Source organism: Perca fluviatilis, chromosome 19, assembly GCF_010015445.1.
Source record: "Perca fluviatilis chromosome 19, GENO_Pfluv_1.0, whole genome shotgun sequence".
Classification (NCBI taxonomy): Eukaryota; Metazoa; Chordata; class Actinopteri; order Perciformes; family Percidae; genus Perca; species Perca fluviatilis.
The window spans coordinates 19345759-19361522 of NC_053130.1; the positions used below are offsets into that span (position 1 = coordinate 19345759).

The 15764-nt window shown below is 37.9% G+C and overlaps 1 protein-coding gene and 1 long non-coding RNA gene across 5 annotated transcripts in view; both read left to right on the forward strand.

Annotated features, from left to right (window-relative positions):
* Positions 1-10985, forward strand: part of LOC120548542 (muscular LMNA-interacting protein) — a 28702-nt gene extending 17717 nt beyond the window's left edge. Inside the window, exons 8-12 of one of the 4 annotated variants that reach the window (XM_039784853.1) lie at positions 97-156; positions 607-675; positions 1133-1195; positions 1314-1436; positions 10072-10985. In XM_039784853.1, the coding sequence (XP_039640787.1) occupies positions 97-156; positions 607-675; positions 1133-1195; positions 1314-1436; positions 10072-10278 (522 nt within the window). In that variant the 3' untranslated portion in view covers positions 10279-10985. The remainder of the gene's footprint in view (positions 1-96; positions 157-606; positions 676-1132; positions 1196-1313; positions 1437-10071) is intronic. The other 3 variants (XM_039784855.1, XM_039784856.1, XM_039784857.1) reach the window with 3 other exon arrangements.
* Positions 10986-12288: 1303 nt separating this feature from the next.
* On the forward strand, positions 12289-15458 carry LOC120548551. Its single transcript, XR_005637190.1, has 2 exons — positions 12289-14660; positions 14747-15458. It is a non-coding gene; the product is annotated as an uncharacterized LOC120548551 (long non-coding RNA).
* The last annotated feature ends 306 nt before the right edge of the window (positions 15459-15764 follow it).

Genomic DNA, 15764 nt, shown 5'->3' on the forward strand with positions numbered 1-15764 from the left:
GTGAGTTCAAAGGATTACATAATATAAAATTAAACATTTGCAAATGTTGATTTGTTTGTCAATTGAATATTAAGAGTGATTATTTTTTACTTTAAGAGCAAAACATCCCGGTCACAGCAGCCCTCCAGGTCACCGACTATAAACATTGATCTGCAGGTAAAGTGTGTTTCTTTAACAGCATGTGACAAGAATGGCAAGCTCCTAAACTCTTGATTTGCCACTCAAGTTTCTTAAAGGAATAACATTTCTCACCAACAGCATGCAGAAAGTAAAAGAACAGCTACAATACAGTTATGACTAATATTGTAAATCAATAAAGTTAAATTAAATAGAAAATAGGAAAAGCACAACTGTAGTGACCCTGGAGCCATGGAAACCAGTGCTCTCTGCTGTGTTTTACTGAAATACAAACTGGACGTGAGATAAAAGTGAATTCTGACTATATAATCATCAGCACGAGAAATGAAAACACATCTGTTCATTATTCATCAAGGGAGAAAGCTCCTCCTGGTTTCTAGGGGGGGAAAAAACATACATAATTTTCACATGAAATCTTTCCAATTCCTCACCAGAAGAGGTTTTTGTAACTCTGTTGTTTTGTTTTAGACATTTCATTCTTTCCTTCAGCAGAACAACTCATCATTAACAAAATCCTTGGGACGTGAAACCAAATATGTGAGTAAGAGTAAGATAGTTTTGTTTAAAGGCAAACATTTTTCTGTGGATTTTACTCTCACAGGACCCACTACTGACAGTACAGTACGCTATGACAAATCAACATTTTATCATTCAAAACACTTGTATTGGGAGCTACACCTCAAAGATATGAAGAGAATATTATCCATCAGGAATTTGACTCCTTCAAAAATCAAAACACTGAGTTGATATAGCCTGCATGAACCAAGGCTCACTCTTTGGAGGGTAAATGCTGTTGAAGACAGAACTTACAGTATGATGTATGTTTGTCAACCTCTGACTAACTGCAGCAACATTAAAGGAATAGCTCATCGTTTTGGGATCATTTAATTTGCCTTTGCAATAACCTTCAGTACTTCAAGTGCTTTCTTTAATCAATATTTCAGGTTTATGGGAGACACTAACAAAATGTTTTTCTTCTTCTTTGTTTATTCAGGCGTCTGTATGCAGCTTGCACCCATCTACCGGTGTGGAAAGAAAGCTTATTAATCCGGAAAAGGTACATATTCAAGTTTAGTCTCCTACTGCAACATGCTCTAACACTGATGATGGCAAAGTGTCTTAGAAAGCAGGAATGATTTCATCTCTGCTGTCAAACTCTGAATCTTTCCTTCCAGACGAAGCCTGGGGTTATTCGCCCAATGACGGCCATTCCAAGACTGACAATCGAGGATGAAGAAGAATTTCATCCAAACCCTTTCAGGCAGTTTGTCGCCAAGAACCCGACTGATAACAAAAAGGTAGGCTGGTGAAAAAGTGTGTTTTCAAACCTATATAGTGACACACAGTGATAGCAAAATGACAAAATCTGTCTTTTTTTATCACTTACACTCCTTAAAATGTGGCTGTTAAACAATAGTGTCATGAATTTCATGACAGTTACAACTTTGACAAGTTTTGGCAGCAGAAAAACAATTTAAAATGAGCAAAGAAACTTATCACACTATATTACACTTCTCTGCAGTCATCCACATGCCTGGTATGTTGCAAACATGTCTAAATACTGGATATCCGGTCACATAATGATACCTGAGCAAGTTCCATCTGCTGAAGAAAATGTGTAGTTAAACATCAACCTAGTAAGTGAACCCTGAGGGTGGAACATTTGATCACAGATAAGTTATAGTTTTGTAATGCCAGTTACCTCTCTGGTGAAACGCACCTAATCATGGGTTTATGTGACTACACACATTCTTTAAAAAATGGATACCAAATTAAAAAACACCTTTCTGCCTGTGGTGATCGTTGGAGAGCTCTTTGCCTCTTCCTTCTCCAATATGTATCGTATTAAATATTTGAACCCTCTTATTTTTTCTTTATTAAAAATTATTTTGTTGGGCTTTTCCACCTTTAATTGACAGGACAGCTAGGTGAGAAAGGGGGAAGACACGCAGGAAATCGTAACAGGTCAGACTCATACCCTGGACCTCTGCGTCGAGGCATAAACCTCTAAGTATATGTGCGCCTGCTCTACCCACTGAGCCAACCCGGCCACCATTGCTTTATGAAATAATAATGACTTAGAGGGAAATTCTATTTTCAAAACATCTTTCAATTGATGGCATACATTTTTGTTTGAGCCAGTGTCAGATCCATGTCCGACATTTACAAATCCTACACATAGGCGCTTTAACACATAGGGGTTCAGTTTGAACCCAACCCATAATAAATTATAGATTTGGCAATACACTAGTGTAAACTAAGCATATTATTCAGTGTCTCTGTTAAGATTACTCCAAATATCTATCAGGTATAACATTAAAGTTAAAATTATTAATGTGATGGTGAGTAAATGTGGACTGCCTCCATCCATCTATGTAACTGAAGTCGCCTCATTTACTATGGAAATATATCGAAAGATGTTTAGCTTAAAGGTGACAGACTCCTGTTATATTCTAACTCAAATGTTTTTTCAATACCATGGTCGACAGCAGGGTAGCTGGGTTGTCTGTTTTTTGATTTTTTGATGTTTCACCACATGGCCAGCCTCGTCAGCCAGCCTTGTCAAACCTTTTGAGAGGATGATTCCTTTTGCTTCACAAGCTGCCGAGGTTCTGGCGTGTTTCCAGACCTCTTCTTGTCAAACTACTTTAACTGAAGAGCTTTAAAAAGTGGCCCGTTTTCCATCCTGCTGGAAAACATTGGAGCAGTCTAGAGTGCAGTTTTTGATAACAATTATTGGGTGAGGTATCATTTTTAAAGACTTAAAGGTCCCATGGCATGAAAATTTCACTTTATGAGGTTTTTTAACATTAATATGAGTTCCCCCAGCCTGCCTATGGTCCCCAATTGGCTTGAAATGATGATAGGTGTAAACCGAGCCCTGGGTATCCTGCTCTGCCTTTGAGAAAATGAAAGCTCAGATGAGCTGTTCTGGAATCTTGCTTGTTATCAGTGTTGGGGAGTAACGGAATACATGTAACGGCGTTAAGTATTCAGAATACAAATTATGAGTAACTGTATTCCGTTACAGTTACAATTTAAATAGTTGGGATTTAGAATACAGTTACATTGTTGAAATCAATTGATTACATGACGATACTTCTCTGTTTCACGAGTTTATTCACTCAGAATAAATTAAGGCAACTCTATGCATTTTCCAGAAGCCCCAATATGAAATCGGAAAAAATAGCTATTTGCGTGATCAGTCACAATGGAGTCGGAACTGGCATGACAGAGCCAGGGCAGGAATAAGTTTCTATCTTGGAAATTCAAACAGCATTTCCTATTAAAGAAAGAACAGGGAGAATGAAATATAACTGTGGAGTGCAGCCTCTGCTTGCCAGCAACCAACCTCCTTTCAGCGTCCAAATTACTCCACCTCCAACCTGAAGAAGCAGCTTAAAGTAAGTTATTTTTTTAATTAGCCAAGGGTAGTCGTCTGCTGTAGTTTTACTGGTCACCTTGCTATTTTAACGTTGACGTGCGACTTTACATTCTCCTACGTGCTGATTTACTAGCTCCAGAGCCGTTTAAAGACTGACTAGCCCCGTTTGACATGCTAGCTCACGTTAGCTAAAATTAGCTCGTGGTAGCAAGACTGCGGTTAGATTTTTGTAGTATGCAGTTCGGGACTACCAATATAATAATCTATCTGCTTGTTCAGGTACACATTCAGCTAGTTGGAATAAAAAGAACACACCATAATAGGCCTGTTTAGTAAGCTGTATGTGATGGCCGCATTCCTACACTTATAAAACGCAATTCAATGTGGAAGTAATCCTGAAGTAATCCAAGTATTCAGAATACGTTACTCAGATTGAGTAACGTAACGGAATACGTTACAAATTACATTTGTGGGCATGTATTCTGTATTCTGTAACAAAATACGTTTTGAAAGTATCCTTCCCAACACTGCTTGTTATGAGGTCATAACAAGCGAGATTACCTCCCCTTTCTCTGCTTTGCCCGCCCAGAAGTTTTGGCCAACCCATGAGAGAGACATCATGGCTTTCAAACGAGAAAAGTGGCAGTTGGTTAAGGCCACACCCCCCCCCTCCACCTTGCCCCTGCCTCTCTCCTCCTCAATAGTTACAGACACAGAAATGGCATGTTCTGAGGAAAGCTCATTGTGGGACTGGTTCTAGTGGCTGTAATTCTGCACCAAGGCTGAATTTCGGGAAAGAGACTTCAGATACAGTATTAGGGGACCACTAAGGTCTATATAAAAGCATCCAAAGAGCACCATGTCATCGGACCTTTAAATAAAAGATACTCCAACAACATACAACAACTTGTCACCTCAGTTTAAGTACTCTTTTTTACTCTGCCTCAGAGAATCCCAGGGGCTCTGCTGATGAAAGAAAACAGGTTTGAAGAGCCATCAAGAGGATAGATGATTGTGTGGCAATTTACCCAAACCTTTTGTCATACACAGCAATGAGAGATGGTAAAATAGGCATAATTGTTATTCAGTGAGTTTAAACAGAAATCATTGTTTCACATCAATATTGTAATAAAAACATTTACCATATTACAAATGTCTTTATCAGGCCAGTTTTCATGTCCCAGCTCCTTTTCACACATGGTAGTAATAGTCATTCCAGAGCTGATTTATTTTAAATAATCACTGAAAACTGCTGACAATGACCCTGATGAAGACCTGTGTCGGTTGCAACGCAACGTCATTTTAAATACATATTGCTGTGTAAAACAAAAAGGCATTTTAATTTTTTTAATTTAATAAACCCTAATGTGCCTTGGATTCCATTTTATATTTTCTGAGACCATATTTCCTCCATGCAATGACCACTTCACAACATGTTAATGAAAGTTCCTTCGATGGAACCCACAGGCTTCTTTTGTAATACTGAGCTTTGTGCAAAATGATAGTCTGAATCTTGTCATTTGTTGAATACATGACATGACAAGGTCAACAGGATTCTATGTATGTATATATATATATATATATATATATATATATATATATATATATATATATATATATATATATATACAAAGAACTGATGAGACAGTGAACACTTAAACCTCAACCACGTCATTGAGTGCTCACTTTCAACAATCTTCCTCACTATAGAGGTGTTTTCAAATCAATACCCCTGACATGTTTGACACTAAATACACAGTTTTCCACTGAAAGGCAATTTTCCTCCAGAAAGACAAACAATAGCACCATTTGCGATGCAGAGATGATTGGTAGCTTATTTCCAAGGCTATCTTGTATTTAGTTTAATAATTTGTTCTGATGTGGAGAAAAATAATATGCAGAGTGTTAGGAACCTGTAACATTGATATTCAGCGTTTGATGCAATCGGCACTTACAGTACCTTGGCACAGTTGACTCTGTGTGGTTTACCCTGCTGTGGTCTTTTAACCTCAGATCTTTGATCAATTACAGTCTACATAATGCAGTGAGATGCTTAATAAAGTATTTCAGCTCATGTTAATTACATTTAAGGTTAAGTTTAATTTACACACTGTTGAAGTTGTTGTGCGATGCCAACCAACATTTCTGCTTAAAATTTGGAGTAAGGATAAATAAAACATGAACATGATTTTTTTTTTATTTGGGTGTGGGATTTGATATTGTGATTATTGAAAGGATAGTTCCACATTCTGGGAATTACGCTTATTCACCTTCTTGCCAAGAGTTAGATGAAATACCATTCTCAGTTTGTACAGTGAATATGAACCTACAGACAGCAGCTGGTTAGCTTAGCTTAGCATGAAGACGGGAAAGAGATGGAAACAGGTAGCCTGTAACTGTTTGCCAGTAACAAAATCCGCCTAGCAGTACTTCTAAAGCTCACCAATTAACACATTTAATCTCATAAAATTAACACATTGATAATGATATAGAGGTTTCCAGGCCGCCAGTGGAGACTTCAGGACTGCGCCAAGCCTAGAAATAGTCATGAGTACATTACTCCCTGGAAAACTAAAACAACAAAGTGCTGTTGCCAACTAAATAAATGAGATGTGATTTTAAATATGATTTTAGCAAATTTTAGAATTAACTTTAATTGCAATTTGTTGGATTTCTACCTTTTAGGTGATGTTAATGCTTCAAAAATCTTCTTTTACTACAGTCTTTTGTATACCTCTCCGCAGTATACGGTCTAATCCCTGACTGACTAATGTATCTGTCTTTGGTATAATTAAATGATGTGGCAATTAGGGCTGGGTGATATGGAGAAAATCAGATATCACGATATTCTTGACCAAATACCTCGATATCGATATTGCAGCGATATTTTAAGGTTGACAATTGGTGCTTTAACAAAATATCTTCACACTTAGATTTTAGATAAATAATCATCAGTAATGTTTACATAATGTCTAATTGGGGAAAAGGTAAATAATAGAACAGCTATAACAGTCTGGTAAGAAAAGTGCACTTTACGGTAATGCAGCCTTTAAAACCAGTAAAAGACAACAATTATGTCATATCACGATATTACGATATCCAAAATCTATAATATCGATATATTGCCCAGCCCTAGTGGCATTAATTAGCAGCATGAGAATAACTATTTATGGATAATTGGAAACTAATGGGGTGCCTATGAGCACACATTCAAATAATTATTTCAAGAAAGATGGATATTGGTTGAACTCTTGGTTGATAAATGCGTAACTGTGTCTCTGTGTAAACACATAGCTGAGAAAACGCTGAAAATGTCCTTGTTACCATGATTAAAAAAGCCAAAAGCCAAAACAAACAAGAGACCAGGAAGAAACTTTAGCAAGTGACGAGAGTTCTTTTTTTAGATGCTGCTTCTGTAACTGCACCTAGCTAGCTGCAGTGCAAATGGCTCAGAGTCGGTTTGTACTAGTTGCGGCACCATCACCGAGCCTCCCCTGTCAGTTACCAACTACTGTGGTGGTGGAGGTAAAGAAAAACGGTTTCATATAAAAAAAAATCTTCGTGATTACCTGCTGTGACAGCGACAAATGGTATTGTTTTCACTTTGCGCGTGTGTGTGTGTGTGTCATCATGGCAAAATGTGGTCCTTGTGACTACTGCGGCGATACTACCATAGAAGCAGATTTGAGTACTTTGCCAGGTGTTTATATGTCTGTCTGTCTGTCTGTGGCCAGATTTTATCACTGTGATAGTGCCACAACCATGCAAGATGCAGTCACGAAACTTTGCAGGATTTTAGTTAACATAATGAAGATTGTTTTTAAATATGGATTGGGTTTGAACAAGGGCGCCGGAAGTAGGAAGAACGGAAAGGGGCCATTGACCCCACACCCCCACTCTACGGTCCTGGTCTGATTTGGTGTTGCAGCTGGTGTAATCCCTTCACAAGATGGTCCCTAGTTTGTTTTGCAATTTCCTGAACCAATCCCAACTCAACAATCACACTTTCATATTTTAATCACAGACAATGGTGACTTTAGAGTCACAGTCTTGGATCACCATGACCACAAGTGAGTTTGAGTTTGAAAGTACAAAAGATATAATATAATATATCTCTCTATTTTGCTGTGTAGTGTATCTCTTGAACATGTGTTTCAGTACAATTCTAAAGGTAAAAACGTAGAGACAAGAGCTGTTGAAGACAGGAAAAGAAAGCAGATAATGATGGTCAAAAGGTCAGTCAATTTGAAAGAGACAGAAAAAGCACATAGAGAGGTAATATGCATTTTAATTAGATAACATGAAAGGAACTCTGCAGCTTAATATAATTTTAGTCTTTCTTTTGACTTTGCACAGCCGTGCCATTGTCCATTGTCCTAAGAGTTTCCTGCCAGACCTTTTATTCGCCTCCCCCGGCTGAATGGCTACACAGACTTAGACTAGACTTAGACTTAGACTTCTCTTTATTGATCCTTTTGGGATGACTCCCGCAAGGAAATTAGATTTCCAGCAGCAGATTTTAGCAGCTTACAAAACACTCTTTAAATAAAGAGGTATACAAAAATACAGTATAGAAAAAAAAATACAGTATAAGAATAACAATAAACTTTTAGTTAGATATATAGGACTTTGTATGTTATTGTGTTATTATACAATTAATAAATAAATGTAGCACAAATTAGCAGTTAAGAGCCGTTAGAGTGTCCTGGTATGTATGTGAGTAGATTATAATGTACATGTCTACAGTCTACATTTCTTCTTCATTTGTTATCTTAATTGACTGTTGTATCTAGGATGGTAGTATTCTTCATTGTAAGTATTTAGATAAATTCTTAAAGGTACCCTGTGGAGTTTTTGACCACTAGCAGCACTATAGAGCAATGTATTTATGAGTGGATCGCTGTTTTGTTTGATTTCATGTACACACACAGACACGAGGGTGACGCAATACAACGTCCTTTCAGTGGCTTCACGCTGTTCTACTGATCGACAGGTGGCGGTAATGTGCCAAGACTTGCAGCGAGAAAGAAGTAGACTTTGAATGAATGTAAACACTGCAGCAGCATTATTAAACTAAATCAGCTTTGCAAATGTTTTATGAGGAAGGAAAAGATATACAATTCAAACATAACTTTTGCTTGTTTACAATACAACTCTACAAGGCACCTTTAATTTGGGAATAAAGTTTGCACCTCCCGCTCAGTGTACAAAGGCTGACAGAATTACTGTAAACACAGCAGGTTTGAACACAGATGTGTCAAAGATGCTGGCTCTACCAGCCTTGGCAGAGGAAAAGTGAACGGTAATGTGTTGTGTTGAGCCTCAAAACAAACCATAACATAACAAAAGAAGAGAAGCATTGCACTGTTTAATCAAGGGGTTTGTATTCAACACCTCAACCACCTTTATGTTGCAGTTGGCTTGTTTCTCTGTTTGCTGTGTGTAACTGAACTATGTGCTACCTCCATGTTTGTCAAATCCTCTCTTTGGCTTTAATTTTGTCCATAAGGAAGAGCCTCGCTGACATTTAAAAGTCTTTACTCTTTCGCAGCTTTACTAGAAATTGGAAAATATTCTGTTGCCACTTCCTTAAGCGCTAGCTACTGCACCTCCACAGACAGTCCAGCTACTGAATCTGAAAGGGAACACTTTTTCTTTTGTTAGACAAGTGTAGCGATCCCTGTGATGTTCATTTCATGGCAGTGGGATGACACAAATCCCATTAAAAAGTGAGCCTCATGAGTATAACATGAAACTGGCTGGTATAACCTCCACAGTCTGCAGAAATGAGTATTTTGACGTGGACGGATGGGCATATGCAGCTAGTGTTTCACTGAACACGTTTATAGTGGCGTTAAAGAAATGGCTACAAAGCACCATGTAGAATTTTCAGTTTCCATTCATTTTTTATATAACCAAGAAAGCAAATAGCATGTTGACATAGCTACCCTGCTGCCTGCTATTATATGTTGATTGTATTGTTTGCACTTGTCTCAATTGTTGTGCTGTTTTATCTTGTGGCTTGATAAGTTTTTTACTAGAGGATCACAATGGAAATAAGCTTTTAGACTTTATTGTGTTTTTATCCTCAGAGATTTTTAATGTTGGCCTATATAATTACTGCTGTGCAGTGTTATAAGTGCTTTTTTTAATCATCAAGTAAATCAATCAATCAAACAAAGATCAGAGTTCTCGTCCCTGACTATTTAGGCAATATAGCAGACAACACATCAGTTTGAAGCATCAAAATTACGTTGATAAGCCCAAAGGTCCTCCCAGAATTGTATAGTAGGTGATTGAAGTCACCTTGCAATCCAAAAGATGAGTGTCAATTATAATGAAATACACAATGAATATTCATCCCACCGCAAACCTTAAGCAGCCGCATGGGGAACTAATTTCAAGCAATTTCACAGTGGGCTGAAATCAGTCCTTAATGAAAACCAATAGAAACTGATTAGAAATTACTGTTATTTTTTATTTTTCCTCTCGCCTCTCTTATTATAAATGCATGAACCTAAAAACCATTGTGTCCGTTTCTATTTCAGGTGCACAGTATGAGTCATGAAGAGGCAGGAACAGATTTTTACACAACGTTGAGAGAAGAGTGGAAGCCTGAAAGAAGAGGTCCATTCTCAGTATGTGACCTGCAGATTTCTGAGCCTGCAGACCAGATGAGTCCCTCTGTGAAAGATGCCTCAACAGCTTTTAGTCCAACTAAAAGGCGGATGGAAGCTTTTGAGACTCATATTTAAAGCATTAAACTTTGACCCTTAATTCTTTTATTTCTTAATAAACACTATTTTCTGCTAAGACACAATCAGCATTCAATACCATTACCGTTAGAGGAGGAATGACAGGTTAATCGCACCTGACCTAAATTAGTGAATAAGTGCATACCCATATGTATGGGTTTAAAAAGCCTGATCCCTAAGCCCCAACCCCTTAGTTACTGTTGCTACGGTCAAGCTTTCCACTTGCACATGACACATATTTTACAATAATAAGTAGTAGACGATTTACCATTCAAAATTCTTAGTCCTTAGATTCAGACAGTGGTAGAGTGCTTTGGTATAGTATGTAAAGAAATCCAACGTTTGACAGACCTGCAGTGCCTTGCTACTGTTTCTACTGTAAATTATGCTTGGACAGTTGTTGTTTGGGAGACATGTTTAGCGAACACTAGTCATTTGGTACAACATATTCAACAGCAAGGAAAGGAAGGTCAACTGTGATGGCCCAGTAAGTTCAAATCTATTTTGAATTACAAAAGAATAATATAAAAACTAAAGGCCCTTTGTGTGTCTCAACAGTCAACATGGTCACGGCCATTGTATAACATAAAGCATCATGCAAATGATGTAAGTTGTTCACCTCTAAAGAAAATACTATTTCAATATTGTTGAATGATTTGAGAAAAAGCTGTAATATGTAATAAAGGGCATCCCTATCTTTCCCAATGCTCTGAGTTTTATATCCTTCTGTTGCTAAATGTACATTTTCATATCAACAAAGACAATCACAGGCTAATGACATAAACATCTGCTTGATAAAAGGTATGATGGAGAACAATGGGTATGCAGGCGTTTTATTAATGGGTAGGATCTTCCAAAGAACATATAGCAAGTGCTGTTATTTACAGAGCAGGAGTGCTACAGGCTGATCATTTGATTTCTCTCCTGGGTGTTCCTACACCCTTCTTTGTGTCAGTCCTGTGATTGACTGCTGACCTGTCTGGAAAGCGTCTACGGAGCATCAGTGCTCGGAGACAGTTTTTACACTCAGGCAGTGAGACTTATGAACAGCGGCACTCAGTGATGTAGTGGCTGTGGCTTTATTTATTTGATGATGTTTTTATCCTTCTCTATTTAATTTTATCTTTTATCTTTCATCTTCATTTTAATTGTTCTGTATGAGAAGAGAGAGCCGGGGCAAAACACATTTCATTGCATTCTCTCTGTACTTTGTACTTTTAAACGCACATGAAAATAAACTTGAACTTGAACCTGTCCAGGGTGTACTGCGCCTTAGCTGGGATTGGCACCCTCGCAACCTTCTAAAAGAATATGTGGGTGTAACTAAGGGATGGATGTTCCTACACTTGATTAGAAATCCTCAAAGAAAAGCCTAGACAACTTCAAAGGGGCTCTTGGAGAAGCGAGAGTTTAAATGGCACTGATGATTGATGCACTCGCAGCCTCCACTGCCTGCTGTGGACCTCACAGTGATACAGAAGTCCAACTGCAAACGTGTGCCCACAATCAAAATCAAGAATGTTGAAGCAGCGTTATAAAATATATCTTGAACGGTAGCCATGACCTTGAGTTTTGGTTGTTGGCCACATTTTAAAACATTTTCATTTTTGAGCAGTTTTTAATTTGGGTCTGATTTGGTTTTACCTTGCATGGTAGATGGATTCTTGCGATATCATGAGATCCTTCTTAGAAAATCCTTCTTGTCAGGCTACAAGGAGTCTTGCTTTGCCAGACCCTCCTCCAAACCACGCTGAAGGAGGGTCTGGCTACTCCACATAGCATTCAGGGATGGAAGGAAAACATGCTCTGGTTTAATGGCATTTCTTTAAACCAATCAGAATCGTCATGCGTTAAGGTCCGCACAGAGCCGCTGCAAAATAGTCGTGCGTGAGAAAACTCAGATTGGACAGATAGCCTAGCTAGCTGTCTCAATTTACCTTGCAGAGATCTGAGGAGCAGTCAACAATAGTCCTCATGAATCCACCGAATTAAAAATTCCAACACAAAGAAACCAGAAGGAAATGGAAAATACATGCATCCGGTGGAATTTCCTGCAGCACCGGCGCAATCCCGGAAGTGGAACGTCAAGGATATAGACTACTGCTACAAGTAATGTGTTTGTGTCTGAACAACCAGCCTAGCTAACCAATCAGTGTCGGGTGAGAAGCTACTGGCAGCTACAGGCGGGGTTTAGGTGTGACGGTGGTTCAAAACAACGGCGGACGTGATAGACAGATGGTTGATTCAATCACCTGCCAGGTATTTAGTGAAAGTGTTCCAAACTGTTTACAATGACGGCTTCTCAGATGGTTCTGTGTAACATACCATCAGGTTAGTTTGGGTCTTCTTCTCAGAGAAAAAATTATGATGTATGATATAGCCCAGCTCTCTCCTAAAAATTACATTCCACACAACTAAACTAAACTGCATTTTCAATTATGTTTTAAGGAAGCGTAATTTAACCTGGATTCCGTTTGTTTGTTTCATATCACTAATACGTTTCTAATCAAATCCTCGTAGGGAGGGGGTCAGGTGGATGGGGATGGCTCAAACAAACTCGGGACTCGGGAGGTTTGTGTCCTGTCTGGAACCGTAAGTCAACTTTGACGTACTTAACTTACGTCACCATTGTAACATACTTAACTTACATATGCAGCTTAAGTTACCTAACAAATTACTTGAACCCAAACAATGATCTTTTTCTAAACCTAACCAAGTAGTTTTGTTGTAATTCGTGACTTTAACCACGTGTTTAAAAGAATGACCGTATGTTTACACTGTAAACCGGGATACTTTAACACCTAACAAGCTCTTCTTGCATTAAAGCTCCTGTCCTCCAGAGAGTGTCTGGATCACAGCAAAAGATCTGGCACTCAAGTTTCAGACTTTCCAGGACAGCAATATTGGGATGTTTGTATCCGTGGCAACGAGTAATCAGATTTCACTACTTTATTTTTGTCTTTTCCCCCATGCTCTTGGAAACACACAACACACTTAGCATCAAAGTACATCATAAGTGTGTAGTCAAATTGACACTCCATAACTCTGTTTCTCACAACATGACAGACTTTATAAAAGTACTGCAGTATGAGGGGTTGTGGAGAATGTAATTTATTGTTTCTTCTGCTGTAGTGCTCTCAGCCTCAGAGTTTCACGCTGCTCTCTCCTGTTTATCAGATCTACTTTGACTTTCAAGTTTTTGTCAACATTTTCACCTCTCTTTCATTCTAGTTTGGCTGTAGTAACGGTTTCTTCTGTGGACAATATTAAAATGTTATCATTTGACTTTATAATTCTCACTTTATTTCAGCTATTTTCTACAGATTAAATCAACATGACTCATCAGCACATAAGCGGAAGACCATGCATTTAAAACAAAGGCTATAAGAAGGACACATTCGTCTTGTTGCCCTTGGAGACTGTGGAAATGTTCACAGCAAAGACAAAAAAGACAATTGTGTCAATCAACTCAATTATTGTACACATCCATAATCATTTTTAACTACCAACCAAGGTTGACATTGTACTTTTTTTTATAAGACTTGGATCAGTCAGTGTTTTATGAACAAGCCTTAAATGACTGAAAATAAAATGGTTACTTGTCATAAAAAAAAGAAGGTAAATTATTCATACAGCATTTTCTGACTTGTATATTTTACATCATGGTAACAACCACGTGGTCATAATTAGGAGAGTGAATCTTGTGTTTTTCTTTAAGTTGCACTTAAATAAAACAAAATGGTCTAAAGAACAATCAAATCTGCGGTCAGCAACAATCTGTAATTTAGGGTAACTAAATGGTAATTTATTGACCATGCTCACATGTATTTTACTCCCACTTGACGTCATACAATGATCACTCAATGCTAAATAACTACTAATTTATCATTCAACACATTATTAGTAATTTAAACAATGTTTTTTTCTTTAGTATGTGTTATCTAGTTATCTACTATCCCCACTATATATAATGAAGTCCCCCTTTCTGTATTTGTGCATGTGTGTTTGATTCAATATAAGCCTTGTTTTGGGACCCGAATAATTCAAATACTCTATCCAATGAAGGCTAAAGATCACAACATATAACATCATTTGACATGTACTGACATCAGTGTACCCTGAGGTTTAAATAAATGTAAAAATGATGAAATAACATGTTGTATTTCAAGCTTGATATGAGACGCAGCAGGGGTTGTGGATTTATGTGAACTTTGATTACTGGTCTCATCTGTCTCTGGGGCACAGAGAGTCAGACTCAGGAAGGTCAAAAAGAAGCCCCGAGCCCCAATCCTCCACCAGCGGAGTCAGCCTGACATCCACTTTGCTCCCTTGTGATGTATGTACAAGAGAGCTGAATCTCTGAAGACTCGACAACAACCAAAGTGAGTTCAGATTTCAATTCCATGATAAGATGAGTGAGTGTTTCTGTGGCCACTTTGATGTAACATACTGCAAACTGTGGCTGCAGCTAATAGAGCTGAGATCAGTTGGTTTGAAGTACTCAGATCTCAAGCTTCCTCTCAGCTGTGCCAGTCAGCTGCCATTACAAGCATGACGGATGGGCAACGATCAATAACCTGCTCCTCCAATCTGTGAGAAAATCTGAGTAGGCAAGCCAGAACAACAACCCAAGGAGATCATTTCTTGGATGGCCTCGAAGCAGAAACCCTTTGAGAACATGATTTTTAAAATTTTATTTCAGAACATTAAAAAATAATTATACTGAATTGATAGTGTGCAAGGTTTTTGTAATTGTCCCTAAAATATGTTTTAGCGTTCATAAAAGAAAAGGTTTAACTGTACAAGAATGACCAATTTTTTGACCAAAAAGAAAACTGTCAAAACGGTTTCATCCTTGAATACAGACATCATTGTTTGTTACTGAAAGAACTCCTGAATATGTATGTTGTCTGCAGTAGGCAACCTAACATCCCACATGGCATTGCATTTAAACCATAGACTGTATGATTTAAACCTTGTTGTATTTGTGTTTGTTGTCCTCTTTGTGGATGGAGGATGTTTTTGTGTTGATAGTGTTTGAACAGAAAGCACAGCAGCCAAACGGAACATTTCCCTTGTGGAGTGTGAGGACCCATGTGGTGCTTATAGTCTTTCATTTGTGTGGGTGCTTGGTCAGACAGTCTCTGTAATGCACTGGAACAATAAATGGCTTAGGCTGCTCTTGTGAAGTTAAGATTTTATAAAAATATTTACTTTGAATTTTTAAAACAGCAGGGACTCCAATACAAAACAAATGTAATTTAATTGTACCCATTAGCCTCAGATTTACTTTGTGTTTAGTAATAATTAGAAAATATTAGAATGCTAACATGCTCACAATGACATGCAAGGCTGATGGAAATGTTATTAGTTTTACAGGTCTTTGGATCATAAACCAAAGTAGAACAAGCAAAAATTGAAGTGTCGACCTGCTGGCGGTGTTATATAAAAAATTAAGGGATTACCAAAGTGAGTATTATTTATGG